The sequence below is a fragment of the Odocoileus virginianus genome, chromosome 2 (genome assembly GCF_023699985.2).
Source record: "Odocoileus virginianus isolate 20LAN1187 ecotype Illinois chromosome 2, Ovbor_1.2, whole genome shotgun sequence".
NCBI classification, from domain to species: Eukaryota; Metazoa; Chordata; class Mammalia; order Artiodactyla; family Cervidae; genus Odocoileus; species Odocoileus virginianus.
The window spans coordinates 93,585,233-93,606,768 of record NC_069675.1 but is presented as its reverse complement, the minus strand read 5'-3'; the positions used below and the strand labels follow the sequence as shown (position 1 = coordinate 93,606,768).

The 21,536-nt window shown below is 43.4% G+C and overlaps 1 protein-coding gene across 2 annotated transcripts in view; it reads right to left on the bottom strand.

Annotated features, from left to right (window-relative positions):
- STXBP1 (syntaxin binding protein 1) overlaps positions 1-21,227 on the bottom strand; it is a 67,596-nt gene extending 46,369 nt beyond the window's left edge. Inside the window, exon 1 of one of the 2 annotated variants that reach the window (XM_020874735.2) lies at positions 20,997-21,227. In XM_020874735.2, the coding sequence (XP_020730394.1) occupies positions 20,997-21,033 (37 nt within the window). In that variant the 5' untranslated portion in view covers positions 21,034-21,227. The remainder of the gene's footprint in view (positions 1-20,996) is intronic. The other variant, XM_020874736.2, reaches the window with a different exon arrangement.
- Between the last annotated feature and the right edge of the window lie 309 nt (positions 21,228-21,536).

The window sequence follows — 21,536 nt, the reverse complement described above, 5'->3', positions numbered from 1 at the left end:
GCCTTCGTTACTCTGTAGCACGTGGAATCTTCCCAAACCGAGGATCGAACCCGTCTTCCCTTGCATTGGCAGGCAGATTCTTATCCACTTCACCACAAGGGAAGTCCAGGGAGGAAATTTGAGAGGTTAAAGAACTAGAGCGTGATGAGGGTTGGGGAGAAAAGGCCCTCTGAGGGGGTGACGAGGAGGGATCAGCCTAGTGAAGGTGTTAAGGGGAGAGCTCTCTAGGCGCAGGAAGCGCAGGTGAGACGACCTCAAGTCTGGGTCAAGGATAGGATGGACCAGGGACAGAGGGACTAGCAAGCTCGCCAGGGGAGAGTAGCCCAAGGTGGCTGAGAAGGCAGCAAGTGCTCGCCAACGATTCCACGAGTCACTCACTGTACCCAGCTTCTTGAACACTAGGCTTCATTTACTCCCTTTCAAAGATGACGTCGCCCTCCCCCTCCCTGCACCCTCCCTTGATCTGTCTCTGGCACCTGGCATAAAATAATGATTTAGCATATTCCTGCAGGATGAATGAACTCCCCGAATGGCACAGCAGAGCAGTGCTTGCTGGGAGTGAAGGAGCAGTTCTGTTCAAGGCTGAGGAAGGTGAGCCCCAGGGCTGCCACTCTCCTGACAGCTCTCCAAGAGGTCTAAGGAGTACAGACATTCTTTCTGGGATAAAGAAAGTGTTTGAAAATGGCTTGTGATGATGGATGCACAATGGTGCAAATTTACTAAGAGCCACTGAACTGTACCCTTTAAGTGCGTGAATGGTATAGTATGTGTTTGTATCTCAAGAAAGCTATTTTTAAAAATTCATCAGAGGGACTGCCCTGGTGGTCCAGTGGTCAAGAGTCGGTCTTCCGATGCAGGGAACGATGCAGGTTTGATCCCAGGTTAGGGAACTAAGATGCCACACGCTGCAGGGTAACTAAGCCTGCTTGCCACAGCTACTGAGCCTGAGAGCTGCAATGAAAGATCCCGAATGTGCAACTAAGACCTAACGCAGTCAAATAAATGAATATTTCTTTGAAAGTCATCAGCGAATTTTAGAGGAAAACTTTAAATAACAAATGCAGGTCTGCTTAATATGGAACTGTTTCATAGCGTCTTCACCTGAACACAGGTACCCTGGCATACCTCTGTAAGGCATGTTATCTAAAATTATAGCCTATTATAATTTGTATTTGAATTGTACTTTGCAGAAGCGAGAGACTAAAATAGAGACCTCAAATTATCAGGCATGGGGCAAGAACTGGGTCCTGCTCCCTATTAACTCAGGGCATGCGTGCTAAGTCACTTCAGTCGTGTCCAACTGTTTATGACCCCATGGACTGTAGCCTGCCAGGCTCCTCTGTCCATGGGATTCTCCAGGCAAGAATACTCGGGTGGGTAGCCATGCCCTTCTCCAGGGGATCTTCCTGACCCAGAGATCGAACCCGTGGCTCTTTTGTCTTGTGCACTGGCAGGTGGGTTCTTTACCACGGAGCCCCCTGGGAAGCCCCCCCATTAACTGCTGAATGACACCTGCTTGATCTGAGAATATTCCTACTGAAGTCTGCTTTTTGGGTGGCAGGAAGGGGAGAGAAGGGAGGAGGTCACAAGCATTAGACGGGGTGGAGATGGGTGAACGAGGGCGTGGCTGCGTTGCTCTGGTGAGCACTAGGCCAGATGTTACAAAAGATGCACATGTTCAAAACTTGGGCTGCTGCCAGTATCTGAGGGGAGTGTGTGATGATAAATGCCCGCTTTCCGAGAAAACAAATCCTAACCTCACACCCATAAAGATGCTGGACAGTGTTATAGGAATGACTGCTTTCTCTTTCACAGGAAATCCTCATTTCCTATCTCCTTCCCCACCCCTCTTGCATAAGGTTTAGAGTCAAATGGTTAAGGGGCTAGAAGGTTTCTAACACACAGCTTCATGGACCTTAGAATTTTGACTGGTAGAAAGAAAATCTCAAACTGGGGACAACAGAGGTAGAGAATAGGAGTTTCCGGCCACACTGTAGATTCCAAGGTCATGTCCCCTTAGCTCCAACCAGAGCTAGTTTCTTCTTCCTAAGGTTGCCTGCACCATGGATAAAAGGAGCTGTGAAGTTACTAGACATACTCAGAAAAATCAATCAAAGTGGGATTCCAAACAATTCATCTCTTCTTCAAATCAATAGCTTAAGATAGTAAATACTACTTGTTTATATTAATATGTTGAAACAAAAAGATCAAAGACAAAAAGAAAAATGGTGAAGGGGCAATTAATCTTCCAGGAGAGAAAGCACTACTGTTCCTCAAAAGTACTGTTTTCTGTTTTGTTTTATTTTAAATTATTTTTATTCTGACTGCACTGGCTCTTAGTTGGGGTACTGGGGATCTAGTTTCCTGACCAGGGATGGAACCTGGGCCCCCTGCATTGGGAGCTTAGAGTCTTAGCCGCTGGACCACCAGGGAAGTCCCATAAATACTGTAGAATAAGGCTGTTTTAAAAGAAAAGACTCAAGAATGAGGGCCAATTTTTAAACAAGACAGTGATAAGCATGACATTATTTGGGAAGGATTCTATATTTAAGAAAGAAAGAGAGAGAACGCACACTGCCCTCATGTGTTACCAACAGCAGCAGACCTCAACGATTAATATTCCATTTCTGCCAGCCTGTATCTGTTCATCTGTAAAACACCTTGTCCTCTATCTTTATAGACTGCAAGAATTCTTCCTTGAACTGCAGTGATAGAGAATAATAGATATTTATCTTGATCCTGGCAGGAATCCAAGATGTGGCTAGTATCTTAAATTGGTAGATACAGCATTTAATGGCTCCGAATCATATTTCTTGACTTAAATGGGAGTTACCCTAAGGACTCAAGGGTTAGGAAAAATATACTTTGGAAAAAAGCGGAGAAGAGTGTTTCATATCATCCCAGAAACTCAGAGCAGACAACAGTCTAGTCTAGTGGTTCTCAATGTGGAGTGATTTGCCCCCCAGGGGACACTCAGCAACATCTGGAGGTGCTTTTGATCATCATGATTGGAGGGTGCTAGGGGTACCTAGTGGGGCTTCCCAGGTGGTGCTGTGGCAAAGAATTTGCTTGCCAATGCAGGAGGCATGGGTTCGATTCCTGGTTTGGGCAGATTCCCTAGAGAAGGAAATGGAAACCACTCCAGTATTCTTGCCTGGAGAGTCCCATGAACAGAGAAGCCTGGTGGGCTACAGTCCATGAGGTCACAGAGAGTCAGACACAACTAACTGAGCACACACACCTATGGGCATTGAGTGGGGAGGGAACAGGGATGCTGCTAAACATCCCACAACACACAGGCTCATACAGCCCAAGATGTCAATAGCACCAAGGTTGAGAAACCCTAATCTAGTCCATTTTATAAAGAAACCGAACCAGACAGTGATCAAGTGACTTCTCCGTGGCAGCGATGGTAGAAATCATCTTACTTCCAAAGTCTGAGATTCTGACTGTTTCTAGGATTTAACGTGTCACAGATCTTCAGGTCTCAGATATTTAAAAATGTGTAATCTCACAGAGCATGACAAGGGCACAAGTGCAGTGCTGCCAGTGGACAGGTGTCCAACAGACAGAAGACAAAAGCCTTGGGGGGAAGCTTCCAGAAGGCAGGAAGTGCTCCCCCCACCCACATCACCCAACACACACAGAGGTCTAGTTTCAGGAGGGCTGCTCCCTTCTCCCAAATCCAGGGGGTTGCTTATGATACCAGGAGAAGAAAACATCCTGCTGGACCTGGGCTCAGGGTCATGCACAGGAAAAGGGTGGAGCCCGGAAAAGAAGAAACACTGAAAATCCAGACGAGATGGCTGAGTTTGTGCAAAATTTTCACCAAATAGGCACACTGGGTGATCTTCTCCAGTCAGTCTGCCATACGCTATAGAGAACAGAATCTACTTCTTATGTTTTCAATTGGTTTATTAGTTCTGCAATCCCATTTTTTTTATAATTTTAAAAATTTATTTCCTTTTGGCTGTGTTGGGTCTTTGTTACTGTGCGTGGGTTTTTCTCTAGTTGCAGTAATCTGGGGCTACTCTCCAGGTGCGGTGCGCCAGCTTCTCATTGCAGTGGCTTCTCTTGTTGCAGAGCACGGGCTCTAGACCACAGACAATAGTTGTGGCGCTCAGACCCAGTTGCTCCAAGGCATGTGGGATGTTCCCAGATCAGGGATCGAACCAGCATCTCCTTCATTGGCAGGTGGATTCTTTATCCCCAAGCCATGAGAGAAGCTCCAATCCCACTATTTTTTGTTTTCTGTTTCCTTGGCCCGCTTTCCATTTTGCTCTGTTATTTCACATTACCTTCCATTTGAACTCTTGGCTCATTATTTTTATGTTTGAGGGTGATTTAAATTATTTTCCCTGTACCTGTCTTCTTCCAGAATAAATTCTTTACCTGAGTGTTTATTCCACAATTCTGTCATTTTTCCATATCAAATGTTTACAAAGTTCCTGTGTAGAGCTTTTTGTTTTTTTAATCGCCTAGACCAGAGGCAATTCTCTCTGGCTGTCTTCTTGTACCAAAATGCACAGGTGGGCTATCTTTGCCCCCTCCTCATTTACCTAGGCATGATTTGAAGACTGCCTTCAGAATATGAGTTGTTTCCACATTGGGCCAGTGCCCTTTGCCCAGTCTTCCACTAGGAGATGAGTAGGGGAGAGATGACTGGTGAAATTTGTCTCTCCAAACTGTAATTCAGCAAAATATTCTGGGCCAAAGACCACTCCATTGAGGGTGTATATTGGGGTCCAGGAGGGGATACCCAGTATCAGAAACAATGACTTTACGCTTCACTTGATTTCCTGCTTCAGAGTGAACTAATGAGTTAATTCAGCATGAAATTCCTGGATTTGGGATGTCCAAAAGTTTTAAAAATTTATTTTTAATTGGAGGATAACTGCTTTACAATGTTTTGCTGGTTCCTGCTGTATAACAACGTGAGTCAGCCATAAGTATACATATATCCCTTCCTCCTGAAACTCCTTCCCATCCCCTCCCCCAGCCCACCCCTCAAGGTCATCACAAAGCACTGGGATGAGCTCTCCGTGTTATAAAGCAACCTCCCACTAGCTAGTTAACACATGGTTAACACATGGTAGTAGTATATATGTCTCAATGCTACTGTCTCAATTCATCCCACCCTCTCCTTCCCCTACCTGTGGCCCATGGGCCAAATTCAGCCTCCTGCTTGTTTCTGTACAGACCTTAAGCTTAGAGTGGCCTTTACAATTTTAAAGGGGTAGAGGGAAAAGAAGCAGCAGCAGAGATCACAGATGAGCCACAAAAACGGAAATATTTAAACACACAGCCCTTTATAGAAAAAGTTTCCTGACCCTGGTCTTGCACAATGGATAAGAACAGACAAGTATCGAGGCAAATTTCTATGAAAGTCCAGAACGCCAGGACAGAGTGAAAGTTTCAGAGGAGATGATACAGGGCATGTTCAAAAGATCAGGAAGTCAATGACTTCAAAAGCACCTTCAAAGCAGCAATGAAAATTAAGATGACAGTGGAGCCAAGTTTCCAAAAGTCTAAAGGCAAACAACCTCCAAGGTAGAGTTCTACGCCCCTCTGTGCCATCAGATAAAATAGATATTTTCAGACATCAGATTAAAACAGGTATTTTCAGACATGCAAGGTTTCAATGAAACTACCTCCCTTTTCTCAGAAGCTCCACCAAAATAGCAGAGTAAGCCAAGAAAGGAAGACATGAAATATTGGAGACAGGACAATTCCAAACAAGAGAGGCGAGAAAAAGCCCAGGAGAATGGTGAACGGAAGTCCAGGGTCAATGGGGCTGCACTGGAGGAAGGCGGCCAGTCGCTGCAGGAACGAGGCTTTATTTTTATTGCACGCTTACCATGTCCAGTGCTCTTTATTCTGCTGTGTGGAACCAGGTTCCTCTGTGGTATCATTTTGTGCAGTGCAGATATGTTGGTGATGAATTCTTTCAACTTTTTGGAAAATGTTTACCTTGATTTGTTGCTGAGGGATATATTCTCTGGGTATAAAATTCTAGATTAATATTTTGTATTTTTCAGTCCTTCAAGAATACTCTTCTGCTGTCTTCTAGCTTACATTGATTCTGACGAGAAATATGCTGCCATCTTTATCACTCTTCTGTACACAATGTGTCTGCTCTCTGGCTAATCAAACTTTTTATTATTATTATTACTGCTTTTAAGCAATTTCGTGTATGGTGTGTTGCAGTATAGATTTCTTCACATTGCTTATGCCTGACATTCACTGAACCTCTTACATCTGAAAGTTCATAGCGCTCATCAAATTTGGAAAATGTTCAGCTAACATTTCTTCAAAGACTATCTCTGATCCTCCCATTCTTTTCATCTTTATATGTACTAGGCTCCTTCATACTGTCTCCCATCTTGTTGATACTCTCTTGCTTTAATTCCCTTGATCTTTTTTCTATGTTTCCCTCTGAATAGTTTCTGTTGCTTTTACTTCAAGTATACTCATATTTTCTTCTGCAATGTCTAACCTGTAACCTTAACTTTTAACAAAAAGCATTTGTGTAGAGAGATAAAAACAAAGATGGAAAAAGGTTAACAGTTGTGAAATCCAGGTAGAAGGTAGATGGGTCATCTAGTCATTGTACTATTCTTTCAACTCTCCAGTATGTTGGAAATTTTTCTTAATAAGGGGTTGGTGCAGAGGAAAAATGAGGATTCCTCTCCATAAGAAACTGACCAGATCTTTAAGTCTCAGTGAAAGCTTGATAAAGCTTATTACTCTAACTAGAGTTTCAAAGTTCCTTAAAAGATAAGTAGGAGAAAGAGACAGAGACAACCCCATGATGCAATCAAAACATTTAAGTTCAACGTGATCCCCCCAGCAAGATTATGTGAGCTAAAGCAAATTTGAAAACTCTCAGTGACCACCTGATTGCCTCATCTTAAAATCCTGAAACACTTTTATTTGAAACATGGTGAGGTCTATCGACTGAGTAATTTTAAGTGGTTTGTCTCACAGAGGTGAAAGCCTATAGTGTGAAACTCACATGGAGCAGAGGGAGTCTCTTGTTCAGCACTGTTTTATTTTCTTCAAATCCCTAGCAACTAGTACCAACAATACCCATGTGTCCAGGAACCAGGGAAAAGCCTCTCTCCTTTGCCTCCTGGCTACATCAATGCTCACGAAGATGGGTGAAAAAAAATCCATGAGAGAAGAGGGTCAACAAGCTTTCTTCACCCTGTCACTCCCAGAGTAGGCGCTCTGAAGACCATCTAAGCCTAAAGGGTCTCCCTTCTGCCCTCAGCTGACAAACAGAAGTGGCTTTGTTCCTACTGCCATTAAGGAAGTTCATGAGGATCATCTGAGACTGGATTAGAATCAGCTGGAAAGCCCTGAGCTCCCTCTAAGCACAGTATAAGCAACCTTCCCGCCCTCACTATTTTAACACTCCTAGTAGCTTATCCCTCATTGTGAATCTACGCTGGCACAGAACATGAAAATAATACTGTCTTTCCTCAACAGCCACGGATAAGGAAGACCTGCCAATGTCATTCATCCAGCAGACCAGGACAACTCGACTTCCTGCTCCGATGAGTCTGGACCAGATGCTCCTACGATTTCTTCCCAGAGCCAAGACTCTATGATTTGATGGCATCTTGACACAGCATAACACACAAATCCTCAGAGCTTTGCATTACAACTGGCTACAATCATTTCCTCTTTCCTCCTCAAAACAATCCTGAACAATGAGGTTCAGATAGCCAGGGTCTGACTTTAAGACACAGGGGAAACACCACGGTGAGAAGAAGTCCTGAAAAGTTTCCAGCTGCCAAGCCCCCCAACCTGGAGAGTAGAGATTTCATCACTGAATGAAGCCTCAGGCTTGCTCTGGGACGATCTGAGGGTGGGCCCGGGAAGCCACCAAATTGGAGACACTGTTTGGCTAGCCTCGGACTCTCAAGCCAGGGTGTAAATATCAGAATCCCCTGGGATGGGGAGTGGGAGAACCCAGGCCCTCATCTCAACCTGCACCCTTTCCTCTGTGATCTGATCCACTCCTACAGCTTCCAACACCTGAGGATGCCCCAGCCCCAGTGTCTGGCCCAGACCTCCTGCATGCCTGCCCTTAGACAGTCCATAGGCACCAGAAACACAGCACCTATGAAAGGAAACCTTTCCCAGCAAACCTGTTTCTTCTTCATTCATCTCAGTGAACAGCATGGCCTACCCATGGCCTGCAGAAGCCAGGAAACTGGGAATCTTCCCCAATGCTATCTCTTCACCCTCTGCATTCAATCGATCACCATAACCTGATGTTTCTACCTCCAAAGACACCTTCAGGTCCCTTTACTTCTCTCCACCTGCCACTACTGCTGTATCCCTGGCAGTGATCCCCATTCCCACCATCACCACCATAGCTCCTAACCCAACCCTCCATCCAGTCTCCACACAGCAACTCGAGGTCTTTCTCAACCAGAACCAAACCATGTCTCTCCCCAACCAAAAGCCTTCAGTGGCTTCCCAGTACTCCTGGAATAGGTATATAGGTCCTTTGAAAGGACAGAAAGCCCTGAGCATGTCTCCATCTCCTGTCTGCATGCTCCCTCAGCTCCAGCCGGGCCGAACCTTTCTCATATTCTTGCCAAACCTGGACACTTCTCTATGGGACTTACTCTCCCCCAGACCCCGTCAATATCACCCTCCTCCTGGCCAGCTCCCCCAACCTCCTCCAGGTCTCCCTTGGCCTCTCTCCCTCCCCTGGCCTCTTTGGGGGCTCTGCCATGTGCGGTAACACCATCACACCACAGTGCCCCCTGTTAAGGCGTTTACCCGATGTATTACCATGGCCTGTGTGAATTTCCCTAGGACCAGGTCTCCTCATACACCACCACCTCTGCTGCTCTCAACACAGCTTCTGGCACATAGGAGAGAGTGCAGAAATACTGGTTAAATGAACAAAAACATTTGGTCCCAGAGGCCTCAGAAACATGATGAAATGGAAACAAGCCATGACATACGGTCCTGGGTTTCTCTGACATCTCAGCAGTCCTCCGAACAAGGACTGACTGCTGGAGACTCTGATTTAAACCTGTCTCTTCACAACTAGGCACGAATTTTTTTCTAAAGCCTTTTTTTTTTTTTTGGTATTTGGTTGCACTGGGTCTTCATTGCTACACGGACTTCTCATTGTGGTGGCTTCTCTTGTTGTGGAACACAGGCTCTAGGGCCAGCAAACTTCAGCAGCTGCAGCAGGATGGCTTGGTGTTTGTGGCTCGTGTGCTCCAGAGCACAGGCTCAGTAGCTGTGGTATACGGACTTGCTCTGCGGCCTGTGGGATATTCTCAGATCGGGGATTGAACCTGTGTCCCCTGCACTGGCAGGTGGATTCTTATCCACTGTACCATCAGAGATGTCCTCTAATGATTTTTTAAAATTTTGTTTGTTTTCCTCTGCTTTTTTCCATATCTCTCTAAATCTTTTTTGTTCCTAAGAATAAAATAAGCTTTCCTAGTATGATAATTACTTAATATCTCATTCACTTCCTGCAAGTTCAGCTCTCAGGCCAAATCATTAGTAGACATTTAAAGTGAAATGTCAATGGCCTGTAAGAAACACAAGGAGAGGAATATTGGAGATCTGCTCTGTGACAGCATGTAATTTGAGCCATTAGTAGTTCTTATTCTGGAGCCTCAGAGACATATATTAAGATCAGATCAGTGTATCTCAGAAGCAATTGTTTTAACCAACACAAAGTTTCCCAAAAAGCACTGAGTGGGCAACAGCTAGCTGCTACCTGGCAATTATCAGATCCTGTGTCTATCAAAACTATAAGAGATATGCCTCCTTGACTCTGCTAAGGTTTTATTCATAACCTTGAGCAGACAAGCTTATCTCAGTAATTATAACTGTAAAATAATAACAACCCCTTATAGTGACTCATTGTTTTCCGAGTAATTGTTTGTATTATTATCTAATGCAAGCCTTAAAAGAATTCTGTGATGCTGGGATTAGAATGTGCAATTGAAAAAGAGGTTAAATAACATGTCCAGGTTACCCAGTCACTAGGGGTTGGAACTGGGGCTGTCAGCTGGTGTTCTGTCTGACCAGAACTCTTTGCACTCCACAGCACCACTTCTCATTGATTAAAAGAAAAATTTTAAATAATAATAATAATAATAATAAAAGCCTGGCGACAATAAGCAAGTAAAACTCATACTGGCTGAAATTCAGATGAAGTCTTGATGACTTCCTTGGTGGTCCAGTGGTTAAGAATATGCCTTCCAATGCAGGGAATGTGGGTTTGATCCCTGGTTGGGGAACTAAGAGCCCACATGCCAAGGGGCAACTAAGCCCACAAGCTACAACTACAGAGACCCACATGCTGCAAGGACAGCCTGTGCGCTGCAAGGAAGACCCAGCACAGCCAATAAAAAGATTAAAAAAAAAAGTCTTGGCTATCTCACCCTAACTTTAGTTCCAGCAACAGACCTGCTCAGAAGCAATTGATTGGAACACTCAAATCAGAGGATGGCCTTGGGGATACTACAAGCACTTCTCATAGAGGCGAGCCACAGGACTGAGGTTCACGATTTATGGCCATTGAGTTGCCAGTGATAACTATAGGATTTGGTCTGACTACAAATACCTGTTTGTCTAAGAGGTGCTGTGTGCCAAGAACACCAGAGGGAAAATCTTCTGGTGCACATTCAAAAAGCCCTTTGTGGCAGATATGCTCTCTTACATCTGATGGGTAACACATGGATGATCCCTGAGTCCCAAACCACTTCTTATGGAAATTTTACCCCAGATTAAACTACTTATCACCCCATCACAAGAGTAACAGCTAGTTCACAACAAAGAATACTGCATGTTAAGAGACTTGGGAGGGGTTGTAGGGAGCGTATGGGATTCAGCCAAAGCTGTACTCAAACGAAGTCATATCCTTAGATACTTTTATTAGAAAAAAAATAACCAAGCGTTTGATTCAAGAAATTAGAATAAGAACACATACTCTGTCTGTGTCTCATACACACAGACACACACCACAGAAGGAAGAAACAGATTTTTCCAAAAGACAAAACAGACAAAGCTCTTTTTCCATGAAAATACTACTACTAACAGGGTAGAGTGAGAAAAGAGATCACAACTACTGATGCAGAAGATATTTTTTAAATTATACAAATCTAGTTCAATGTTAATAAATTTGAGAATTCTAGGTTGAAAGGCCTTTATAAGAAAATGTAAATTGCCAAAATTGATTCAAGCAGCAGCAGGGAGCCTGAATAAATAAATAATAATCAAATACATTTAAAAGACCGGCAAATATTTATCCTTTTTCCTCTAAAAAGCAGCAAATTCAAAAATTTTTATGAATAAATCATTCCTAACATTCAGGAAAAGGAATGTCCATATTATTTGATCTATTCTGGAACACACAAAATGATAAGAAACTTCCCAATTCAATGCATTGAAAAAGTGAGAATTTCTGATGCAGAAGATCTGAAAAAGATGAAAAAGAGAGGGAGGGAGAGACAGAGGAATTACACATATGTGTGTGTGTGTGTGTGTGTGTGTGTATAAAATACATAGTATTTAGTTGTTCATTCCAAATATTTATTGAGTGCCCACTATGGACCAGCACTGTTTTAGATGCTGGGGATATAGCAATGAATAAAACAAGTCTATGCTCTTATAGAACTTACATTTGGCTGGTGGAGGCCAGGATAAGCAAACAAATAAAACAGTAAGTGTGAAATGTCAGATTTGACAATTCAGCATGGTGAGGGGGATGAAAATTATATAAATTTCAATTTTATATAATCAGAGCAGAGCTCACTGGTGAGGTGGCCTTTGACCAGGGACCTAAAGGACTTAAGGGAACAAGCATGTAGATGTGTGAAAGAAGAACATTTCAGACACAGGTAACAACAAATGCAAAGCCCTGAGGTGGGAACATACTTGGAATGATCAAAGAGCTGCAAGAAGACTCCAATACTAATGAATATAGATGCAAAAATATTAAGCAGAATTTAATAAGCAAAATAATAAGCAGAGAAAATTCTGCATCAGAATTTCTCACTCCTGAAAAACAGTGTGTGTGTGTCAAGAAAGTTTATTTCAGAATATAATGATGGCCCAATATTATAATTAATTATATTACATTACTAGATTAAATGAGAAAAACTACATGGTCATTTCAAAAGAAACTAAACCAGTAGTTAATCCTGATTTTAAAAACAAAACAAATTTGGGGGTGGGTAGGAGAGAGGGAGGGGATATATGTATATTTATGGCTGATTCACAATGTTGTATAGCAGGAACCAGCACAACATTGTAAAGCCATTATACTTCAATTAAAAATAAATTTAAAAAAACAAACAAAACAAAACAAAAACTCAAAATAAGCTGGAGCTGAATGGAAGTAACTTGGATGTCACTCCCTTAGGGAAGGTTTCTCTAATCTCCCTGCGCTTATACCAGACTAGTGCCTTGTATCACTGTAATTCTTATCACAATTGTAACTAACAAATGACTTGTATTAACTGTAAGACTACCATATTAGAATCCTTTTAAAAAGTGAGGCATTTCAAAAATATGACACTTTTAATTAATAAACTCAGAATGAAGATTCAATTAGAGCATTCAACAATTTTTAAAATTTAAATGAACTGTCTAAAAGGGCACAGGATGACAGTTATAACAAGAATATGTTGTTTTTACTAAAACTACACAGAAAAATAAAGAAGGTAGAAGATTAAAGAAATAGGCAAACTGGTCAGATAGAAGTGTATACTTATTCATTGAGGCTTTCCACCTTTACATTTAAAAGATAGAGTAAAAACAGTAATTTCGAATGAAAATAACATGTGGATTAAAATGCAAATTGAACAATCTAATTTAAAAATGGGCAAAGTGTTTGTGTAGACACCTCTCCAAAGAAGATACATAAGGTGAATGAAAGTGAAAATCACTGAGTTGTGTCTGACTCTCTATTCCACCGACTGTAGCCTACCAGGCTCCTCTGTTCATGGAATTCTCCAGGCAAGAATACTGGAGTGGGTAGTCATTCCCTTCTGCAGGGGATCCTCCCAATCCAGGGATGGAACCCAGGTCTCCCGCATTGCAGGCGGATTCTTTACCATCTGAGCCATCAGGGAAGCCATAAATGGTCAACAAGCCCATGAAAAAATGTTCAGTATCACTAGCCATTAAAGAAATGCAAATCAAAATCACAATGGGATACCACTTCACAACAACTAGGATGACTATAATGAAAAAGACAGATAATAACATGTGCTGCTAAGGATATTATGAAATAGGAACCCTCATACACTACTAGTGGTGCAGTCACTTTGGAAAACAATTTAGCAGGGCCTCAAAAAGTTAGTTACATTTCCCAGCAATTCTATTCCTAGGTATCTACCCAAGAGAACTGAAAACACATTACAAAAATAACAAATATAGCATAAATTTTTTAAGTCCATGAACATAGTATATCTTTTCATTTATTTAAGCTTTGATATCTTTCATCATGTAGCTTTCAGCATGCAGATCTGGGACACATTCTTTTTGATTTACACCCAAGTGTTTCATGTTTTTTGTTCTACTCTAAATGATACTAATTTAGATTTCAATTTCTAATTGTTCATTGCTAGTATATAGACATACAATATAATTTTGTAAACTGACTTTGTATTCTGCAACTTTGGTAAACTATCTGCAATTCTCCTTAGCATACTGTTGCTCCCTTATTTGTGAAGCTAAGAATTTTTATTTTCACTCTGAAATATAGAAAAGAAACTAAAATACTTAAAATGTCAATTCTCAAACTGATCTACAGATTCAAGACAATTCCAAACAGAATCCCAGAAGAATTTTTTAAATAGAAATCAACAAGCTCATTCTAAAATGTACATGGAAAAGGAAATGAACTAAAAGAACAAAGCCAATTTTGAAAAAGAAAAACAAAGCTGGAGGACTCAAAATATCTGGTTTCCAGTCTTACTTTAAAGCTATAGTAATTGAGTCATAGTGGATTAGTGAAAGCATACATACAGATCAAGGAAACAGAACAAGGAGTCCAAAAATAGACCCACCCAAAGATGGTCAATTGATTCTCAACAAAGAACAAAGACAATTCAATGAAGAAAAAGGATAGTCTTTTCAACAAATGGTGCTGGAACAACTGGATACTCACAAAAATATTTACATGTACACAAAAATGAAAAAAACATTTACATATACACAAAAATGAACTTTGATCATAATTCACAATATATAAGATTAACTCAAAATAGATCAAAGACTAAATATAAAGCCTAAAACTATAAAACATCCACAGGAAAACACAGAAAAAAAAACAAAACAAAAATCTTTGTGAATTTGGATTATGTAAAGATTTCTTAGATAGGATACCAAAAGTACAATTCATAAAAGAAAAAATGGATAAACTGGACTTCATAAAAATTTAGAATTTCTTCTATTTGAAAAATACTGTTAATAGAATAAAAAGACATGTCACAAACTGTGAGAAAATATTTGTAATTCATGTATCTGACAGACATGTACCCAGAATGCATAGAAAACCCCTCAAAAATCAATAATAAGAAAACAGACAACCCAATAAAAAATATGCAAAAGACTTAGATGTTCCACCAAAGAAGATACAGATGGCAAATAAATACAAGAAAAAATGCTTAACACCATTAGTCATTAGAAAAATGAAAATTAAAATCATGAGATACAACTAACTAGGAAAAGGGCTAAAATTTTTTAAACTGACAATACCAAGGACTAACAAGGATGCTGGTAAAAACTGTAAAATGGTTATAGCCACTCTGGAAAATAATTTGACAATTTCTTGTAAGGTTAAATACACACTTACCACATAACCTATTAATCCCATCCCTACGATTCATGGGGCCACAAAGAGTTGGACACGACTGAGTGACTGAACTGAACTGAACCAAAGTATATATATATATATATATATATATCCAAGTGATATGTTCACACAAAACCTGTGAATGTTTCTAGAAACATTATAGAAGCACTTGCAATTGCCCAGAGCTGGAATAATTCAAATGTCCTTAAGCTGAGGAATGGAGAAACAAATTGTTACATATTCATACAACAGAAGAGCAGCCAGCAATGAGAAGGAGCAAACTACAGATACATGCAATATGGTTGATTCTCAAATGCCTTATGTTAAGTTAAAGAAGGCACATTCAAAAAGCTATGTACGGTATGACTCCACTGTTAGGACATTCAGTGCTCACCAGGGGCTCGGGGTGGTAGCACAAGGGAATTCAGGCAGTGATGACCTGTTCTGTATTTTGATTACTGTGGTGGTCATATGACAGCAGGCAAATCTGAAATTTGAAGAACTGTTCGCTAAAAAGGGTAAATTTTACTTCGGCAAATTATTTTGTTGTTGTTGTTTAGCTGTTAAGTCATGCCCAGCTCTTTCACAACCCCATGAACTGTAGCCTGCCAGGTTCCTCTGTCCATGGGGTTTCCCAGGCAAGAATACTGGAGTAGGTTGCCCTTTCCTTCTCCAGGCAAACAGGGCTGGAACCCACGTCTCCTGCTTGGCAGGTGGGTTCTTTTACCACTGAGCCACCAGGGAAGACCTATGCAAATTATACCTTAAAATGGAAAATACATGACATGAATTTAATATATTTCAAAATACACTTAAATTATTTGTATGCTATCCAAGGTTTCTTTTTTTAAAAAAAGTATAAGAATGAATGAAAATCGCTTCAATTTAGGTGTTCTCTCAACTTCTGACACATCCTATGACTCATGGCCCCATCTGAAAAAGGTATGCATTTTATGTACCCACACTCTCCTCCAAAACTGAAACTACATTCTCTTCCCAAAGAATGTGATTCTTATAAACTAACATGGGGAGAAACTGCTAATAGTTAGGAAACAAGAAAAGCAGTACATTTTGTAATTCTTGAATCTTTGAAACACTCTGACAAAACTTCAGGGAACAAGAGTAAAACTTGGATTTGTAAATTACAGCATGGATTGACATAACTGAAGCATCATCCATTAACATGACATAGACATAGAATCGGAGAAGGCAATGGCAACCCACTCCAGTACTCTTGCCTGGAAAATCCCTTGGGCAGAGAGAGAGGAGCCTGGTAGGCTGCAGTCCATGGGGTCGCTAAGAGTCGGACATGACTGAGCGACTTCACTTTCATGCACTGGAGAAGGAAATGGCAACCCACTCCAGTGTTCTTGCCTGGAGAATCCCAGGGACGGGGGAGCCTGGTGGGCTGCCGTCTATGGGGTCACACAGAGTCGGACACGACTGAAGTGACTTAGCAGCAGCAGCAGCAGAAACAGACAGAATGCCTGGCGGGGCAGGAGGGGGAATGAAATTCTCCTTTCTCTTGCAGTCTCTTTACAAAGTAGAGAGCAGAAAAAAACAAACAAAACCCTACATTTATAGAAAGAAATTAAAGGGGAAAAAGTAAAGAAATGAGCAGAATGGGAAACAAAAGTTGGGTGTGGTTATTAATCATCCATATGTTCTTTAGGTCTATTCTTCCATTTTCCAGCTCATCTGCACCTCACACAGGAAGTTTACCCAAGACTTCACTTTCTCCCCCAAAACTGTGGCCCCACAGGATATAGGTAGCCTATCTCTTCTTGAAATCCTCTAACACTTGTACTGACACTCTTGTGGATCTTGTCATAATGATAAGATTGACTAAAAGAACTGTTTTGTTGTTCAGTCGCTAAGTTGTGTCCGACTCTTTGCGACCCCATGGACTGCATGCAGCACACTCAGGCTCCTCTGTCCTCCACTATCTTCCCAAGTTTGCTCAAACTCATGTACACTGAGTCGATGATGCCATCCAAGCATCTCATTCTCTGTCACCCTCTTCTCCTCCTGCCCTCAATTTTTCCCAGCATCAGGCTCTTTTCCAATGAGTCAGCTGTTCACATCAGGTAGCCAAAGTATTGGAGCTTCAGCATCAGCCCTTCCAATGAAGATTCATGGATGATTTCCTTTAGGATTGGCTGGTTTGGTCTCCTTGCTGTCCAAGGGACTCTCAAGAGTCTTCTACAGCACCACAGTTCAAAAGCATCAAGAACTGTATTAGATGCTATACCCGCACTATTTCTTTTAAAACTCATAGAACCACACAAGGTAGGTGCTATTATTACCAATTTTATAGATGGAGCAACTGAGGCAAAAAAGGATTCTATTATTTCCCAAAGCCACACAGCTAATAGTAGTAGACCAGAATTTTATTCCAGGTGGTCCAAATCCAGAGTTCTTTCTCTGAATCACTATACATAAAGATTCATCCAATATTCACCCAACATTTACGAGGACAAAGTACTAACTGTCATACTAAAGACAGATTTAAGAGTAAGAGGAGATCCTATTCTCCCCTCAAAGAGCTTCTGGTCTAGTTGGGTGAGACCAACACAAAGAAGCATGATAACTGGTTATACCATGTGTCAGCACAGTGACAGGAAAGAGGGAAGATTGTCTGTGTCTGTCACAACAGTGTGAGATGGTCCCATGTTTGAGTGTCCCGGTATTACCACATAATCCCTACCAGGCTCTCAACAGATCTTTGTTGAATGAACAGCTAACACTGACCCATATCCTCTACTTTTGTTGTACCTGTACCTATTGTCACCCACTGAGCATGGGTCTTTACCTAGTATATTCATCCCTGCTCAGTTACGTTCAGTCCAGTCGGTCAGTCGTGTCCGACTTTTGCGATCCCATGGACTGCAGCACGCCAGGCCTCCCTGTCCATCCCCAACTCCTGCAGCTTACTCAGACTCATGTCCATTGAAAGATACGGCAGGAAAGATATGACAAGAAGCCACAAACTACATTTATCTTGCTCTCGATCATATCCTTAAAAACACTGATTCATTCTATGAATATCTATTGACAGCCAACTATGACCAGCCACCGACAATTTTTGGTATGGGATACAGGGATGAATCATGTAGTCATGTATGGATGTGAGAGTTGGACCATAAAGAAAGCTGAGTGCCCAAGAATTGATGCTTTTGAACTGCGGTGTTGGAGAAGGCTCTTGAGAGTCCCTTGGACTGTAAGAAGATCCAACCAGTCCATCCTAAAGGAGATCAGTCCTGAATATTCACAGAAAGGACTGATCCTGAAGCTGAAGCTCCAATACTTTGGCCACCTGATGTGAAGAACTGACTCATCTGAAAAGACCCTAATGCTGGGAAAGACTGAAGGTGGGAGAAGGGGATGACAGAGGATGAGATGGTTGGATGGCATCATCAACTCAATGGACATGAGTCTGAGTAAACTCCGGGAGTTGGTGATGGACAGGGAGGCCTGGCATGCTGCAGTCCATGGGGTCGCAAAGAGTCAGATACGACTGAGTGAACTGAACTGAACTGAACTGAACTGAACAGGGATGAATATATTAGATAAAGACCCATGCTCTCCCAGAAGCAACATTCAAGGGGATGAAACAATCAAACAAGTACCAAAAGCAAAAAACAACCCAAAAAACTAAATAATATCACTTCATATAATTTTAAGTGCAATGAAAAAAATAAAATTAGGGAGTATGATAAACAGTGACTATGAGGTGTTAATTTTTAGATTGGGAAGACCAGGTTGTGAAGGTGACGTTTAAACTGGGACGTTGGTTTAAAAAATCTTTGGTTTATTTTTTTAGAGGAAAAAAGCAAAACTAGAAACCCTTCCAAAATTAGGAGTCAAAGTTAACAGAATTCTTTATGTCACTGACAAAGAATTGCAAAAATATTTTTTCCAAAATTTTTACCTAACTCAGTTGTTATAGAAATAGAATGCTGTTTACACATTCACCAATTTTAAGTAAAATTAGCTTTTTTTTTTTTTGTAAACAGTGGCTTTATTTCAGAAAATAAATTCTGACCATATGGCATATTGGTGTTTTTTTGATACTTGCTTCTAAGAAAAGCTGTTGGGGGGGGGGGGGGGGAAGCTACCTGCATGAACAAGCATCACAGTAAAAGAACACAGAAATGTGATTTCCAGAACACTTGCTTCAAGGATTTTGTTTTAAAAGCAGCTTATTCGAATATAACATTAGAAAGAATGCAACATTCAACATAACATTCCTTATTTCACAACCCTTTAGAAAGCATATTGGAAGGAAATGGTATACCTAGAAAAATGAAGCAAGTTATTATTATTATTATTATTATTATTATTAACTAATGTTGCAAGGAAATGGACACCAGGTTTTAGGAAATTAATTAACGCCGATTTTGGCAAGTCATTTAACTGCTCTGAGCCTCCATTTCTTTCCCACGGGTAAAATGAGGGTACTGACATTAGAAGATCCCTAGGGGTCCTTCCAACCCTAAGCGCTTTGATTGGCCTTTAAAATAGAACGTACGTGATCTGGAACCTTTACCGAATGGGGTAGGCAGGTGTTGTCGTGGGCACTTTTTTAAAAAACTTGCTCATTTGGGTTTCAGTGTTTATAACAATTTTCTCCTGTAGTAATAGGTCAGATAAGGTTGTATAACAGGGAAAATTTTGTATATATCAACGTAAAGAGTGAATAAGAAGATATAGTGATGCCCAAAAGGAGCATCACAGTCAAAAATCCAATCTGACATTCAGAAAGGGAGGAATTGCTCTAATTAGAGAGAATCGTTGGAAAGGAAACGGTCATTTCCACCATTTTTCTTCTATTTCCTTTCTTATCCTCTCCCACAGAGAAAAGTCCACTTTTAATTCTCTCTCGATGCCAAAAAAGATGGCAAAAACCACAGCAATCCTCTCCCGTTTTCTGTTAAAGATAACGGGCAAAATATTGAAGAGGCACTATTTGCCTACACAAGATCGCCAAGCTTATTTAGCACCAAAGACGCCGTTTTCCAAATATGACCACCGTCAGCCCTCACTCCGCTGCAGCCCCACAATCTCCATCATCCATTTTTTAAAAATCCACTTAAGTCGAGCCTTTCATCCAAACCCAAGAACGACCATTTCCTCCCTGCAAGAGGGGGTTGCACAGCCCGAAATCAAGCCCCGGCTGAATCCTGCGAACTGGCAGACCGCAGACTGCGGTGCCGGGCAGGGCCACTCCTCCCGCGCATCCTAGAGCTCTCCCAGTCTCCCAGGTGATTGAAGACTGTTCAGGACCCTGAGAAGACCCCGCCCTCGAAGCCAAGACCCCGGCTCTGGAGGAGGAGCCGGGTGGCCTCGGCCCCGGCAGAGCGAAGCCTTTGGAAACAAACAGGCTTTCTCTCCCGCTGTCAGGAGTTGGCCCCTGGGCGAGCGAGCGGTGCGCCAGAGCCCCGCGGCGCGCGGAGCCGCCGCTCCCAGGTGGGTCTCTGCGGCCGGGGACCGCGGCTCCGGCTCCCGGGGAGGGATCTAGAGGGAAGCGGGCAGGAGGATGCAGGCCGAGATCTGGCTCGTCACGACTCCAAGGAGGAGGGTGGGAAAGAGGGAGGGACTGAGGATGGAAAGAGGAGTGGAATCGAGGAGCTTTGGGGAATAAAGAAGGCGAGGGGAAAGAGAGGGGGAAATGGGGAGAAGGCACTCGCGGTGAAGGAGGGGGATGGAGGGGAGGATAACAGGCCGCAGTGGGGGTTAAAGGCGCAGTGATGGGGGAGACGTGGAGCGATGGGGGTGGAGGGAGATGCAGGTAAAGATCGAAGGGAGGGATGGGGCGAAGAGGGGAGGGCTGCGATGAGGGGTCAGGGATGCGGCGAAGGCGGGGCGGGGGGGGGGGGGGGGAGAAGGAATGCGGGAAGAGCAGAGCGGAGGAAGAAGGGACGAGGGCCGCAGGAGGCCGGGAGGGACTTCCCTCCGAAGAAGACGGCGCCGGGATAACGGCACCCTCCCAACCCGGGAGCCTCAGGCCGAGCGGGGGGCGAGAGGCGAGAGCGGAGGCGGCGGGCAGGCGGGGGGGCCGAGCTGCGGGCAGGTACCTAGCCCGGCTTCCCCCGGGCAGCCGTAGCCGTCGCCTGCGGGGAGGAAACCCGACTCCACTTACTCTCTCCGACCACCGCCTTGAGGCCGATGGGGGCCATCGCGCCGCGCGAGTCTCTGGGCTCCTGGCCTCCTCACGCGAAGCCGCGGACACCGCCGCCTCCCCGGGTCGTCGGCGCGCTCTGCTGGATGCCGCCCGCCGCCCCTGCAGCCGCGGCTCGGGAGCGACTGACGCGCGGGCGCGGCGCGGGAGCGCGGCTCGAGCCAAGCCAGAGCGAGGCTGCCGACCCGCCGGCGCGCGCTCGGGGGCGGGCCCGGCGGGAGGGGCGGGGTCTCGCACCGCCGTCGGCGTCACCCGCGCGCCTCCGCCAATCGCACTGCGGCCCGGAGGCTCGGCCCCGCCCCCCGAGATGCGGCTGGACGCGAGGCCGTCCCTGGCTGGCGAGAGAGCCGCGCCCTCCCCCTCACCTCACGCGCCGCGCGCGCGGCCCGGCCGCCGCGCGCTCCCGGCGCGCTGGGTCCTAAGGTCCTCTCCGCAGCCTCCGCACCTGAATCCCCGGCCTCCTGGGAGCTTTCCATCACCCCCACTTCACTCCCCCTCGCC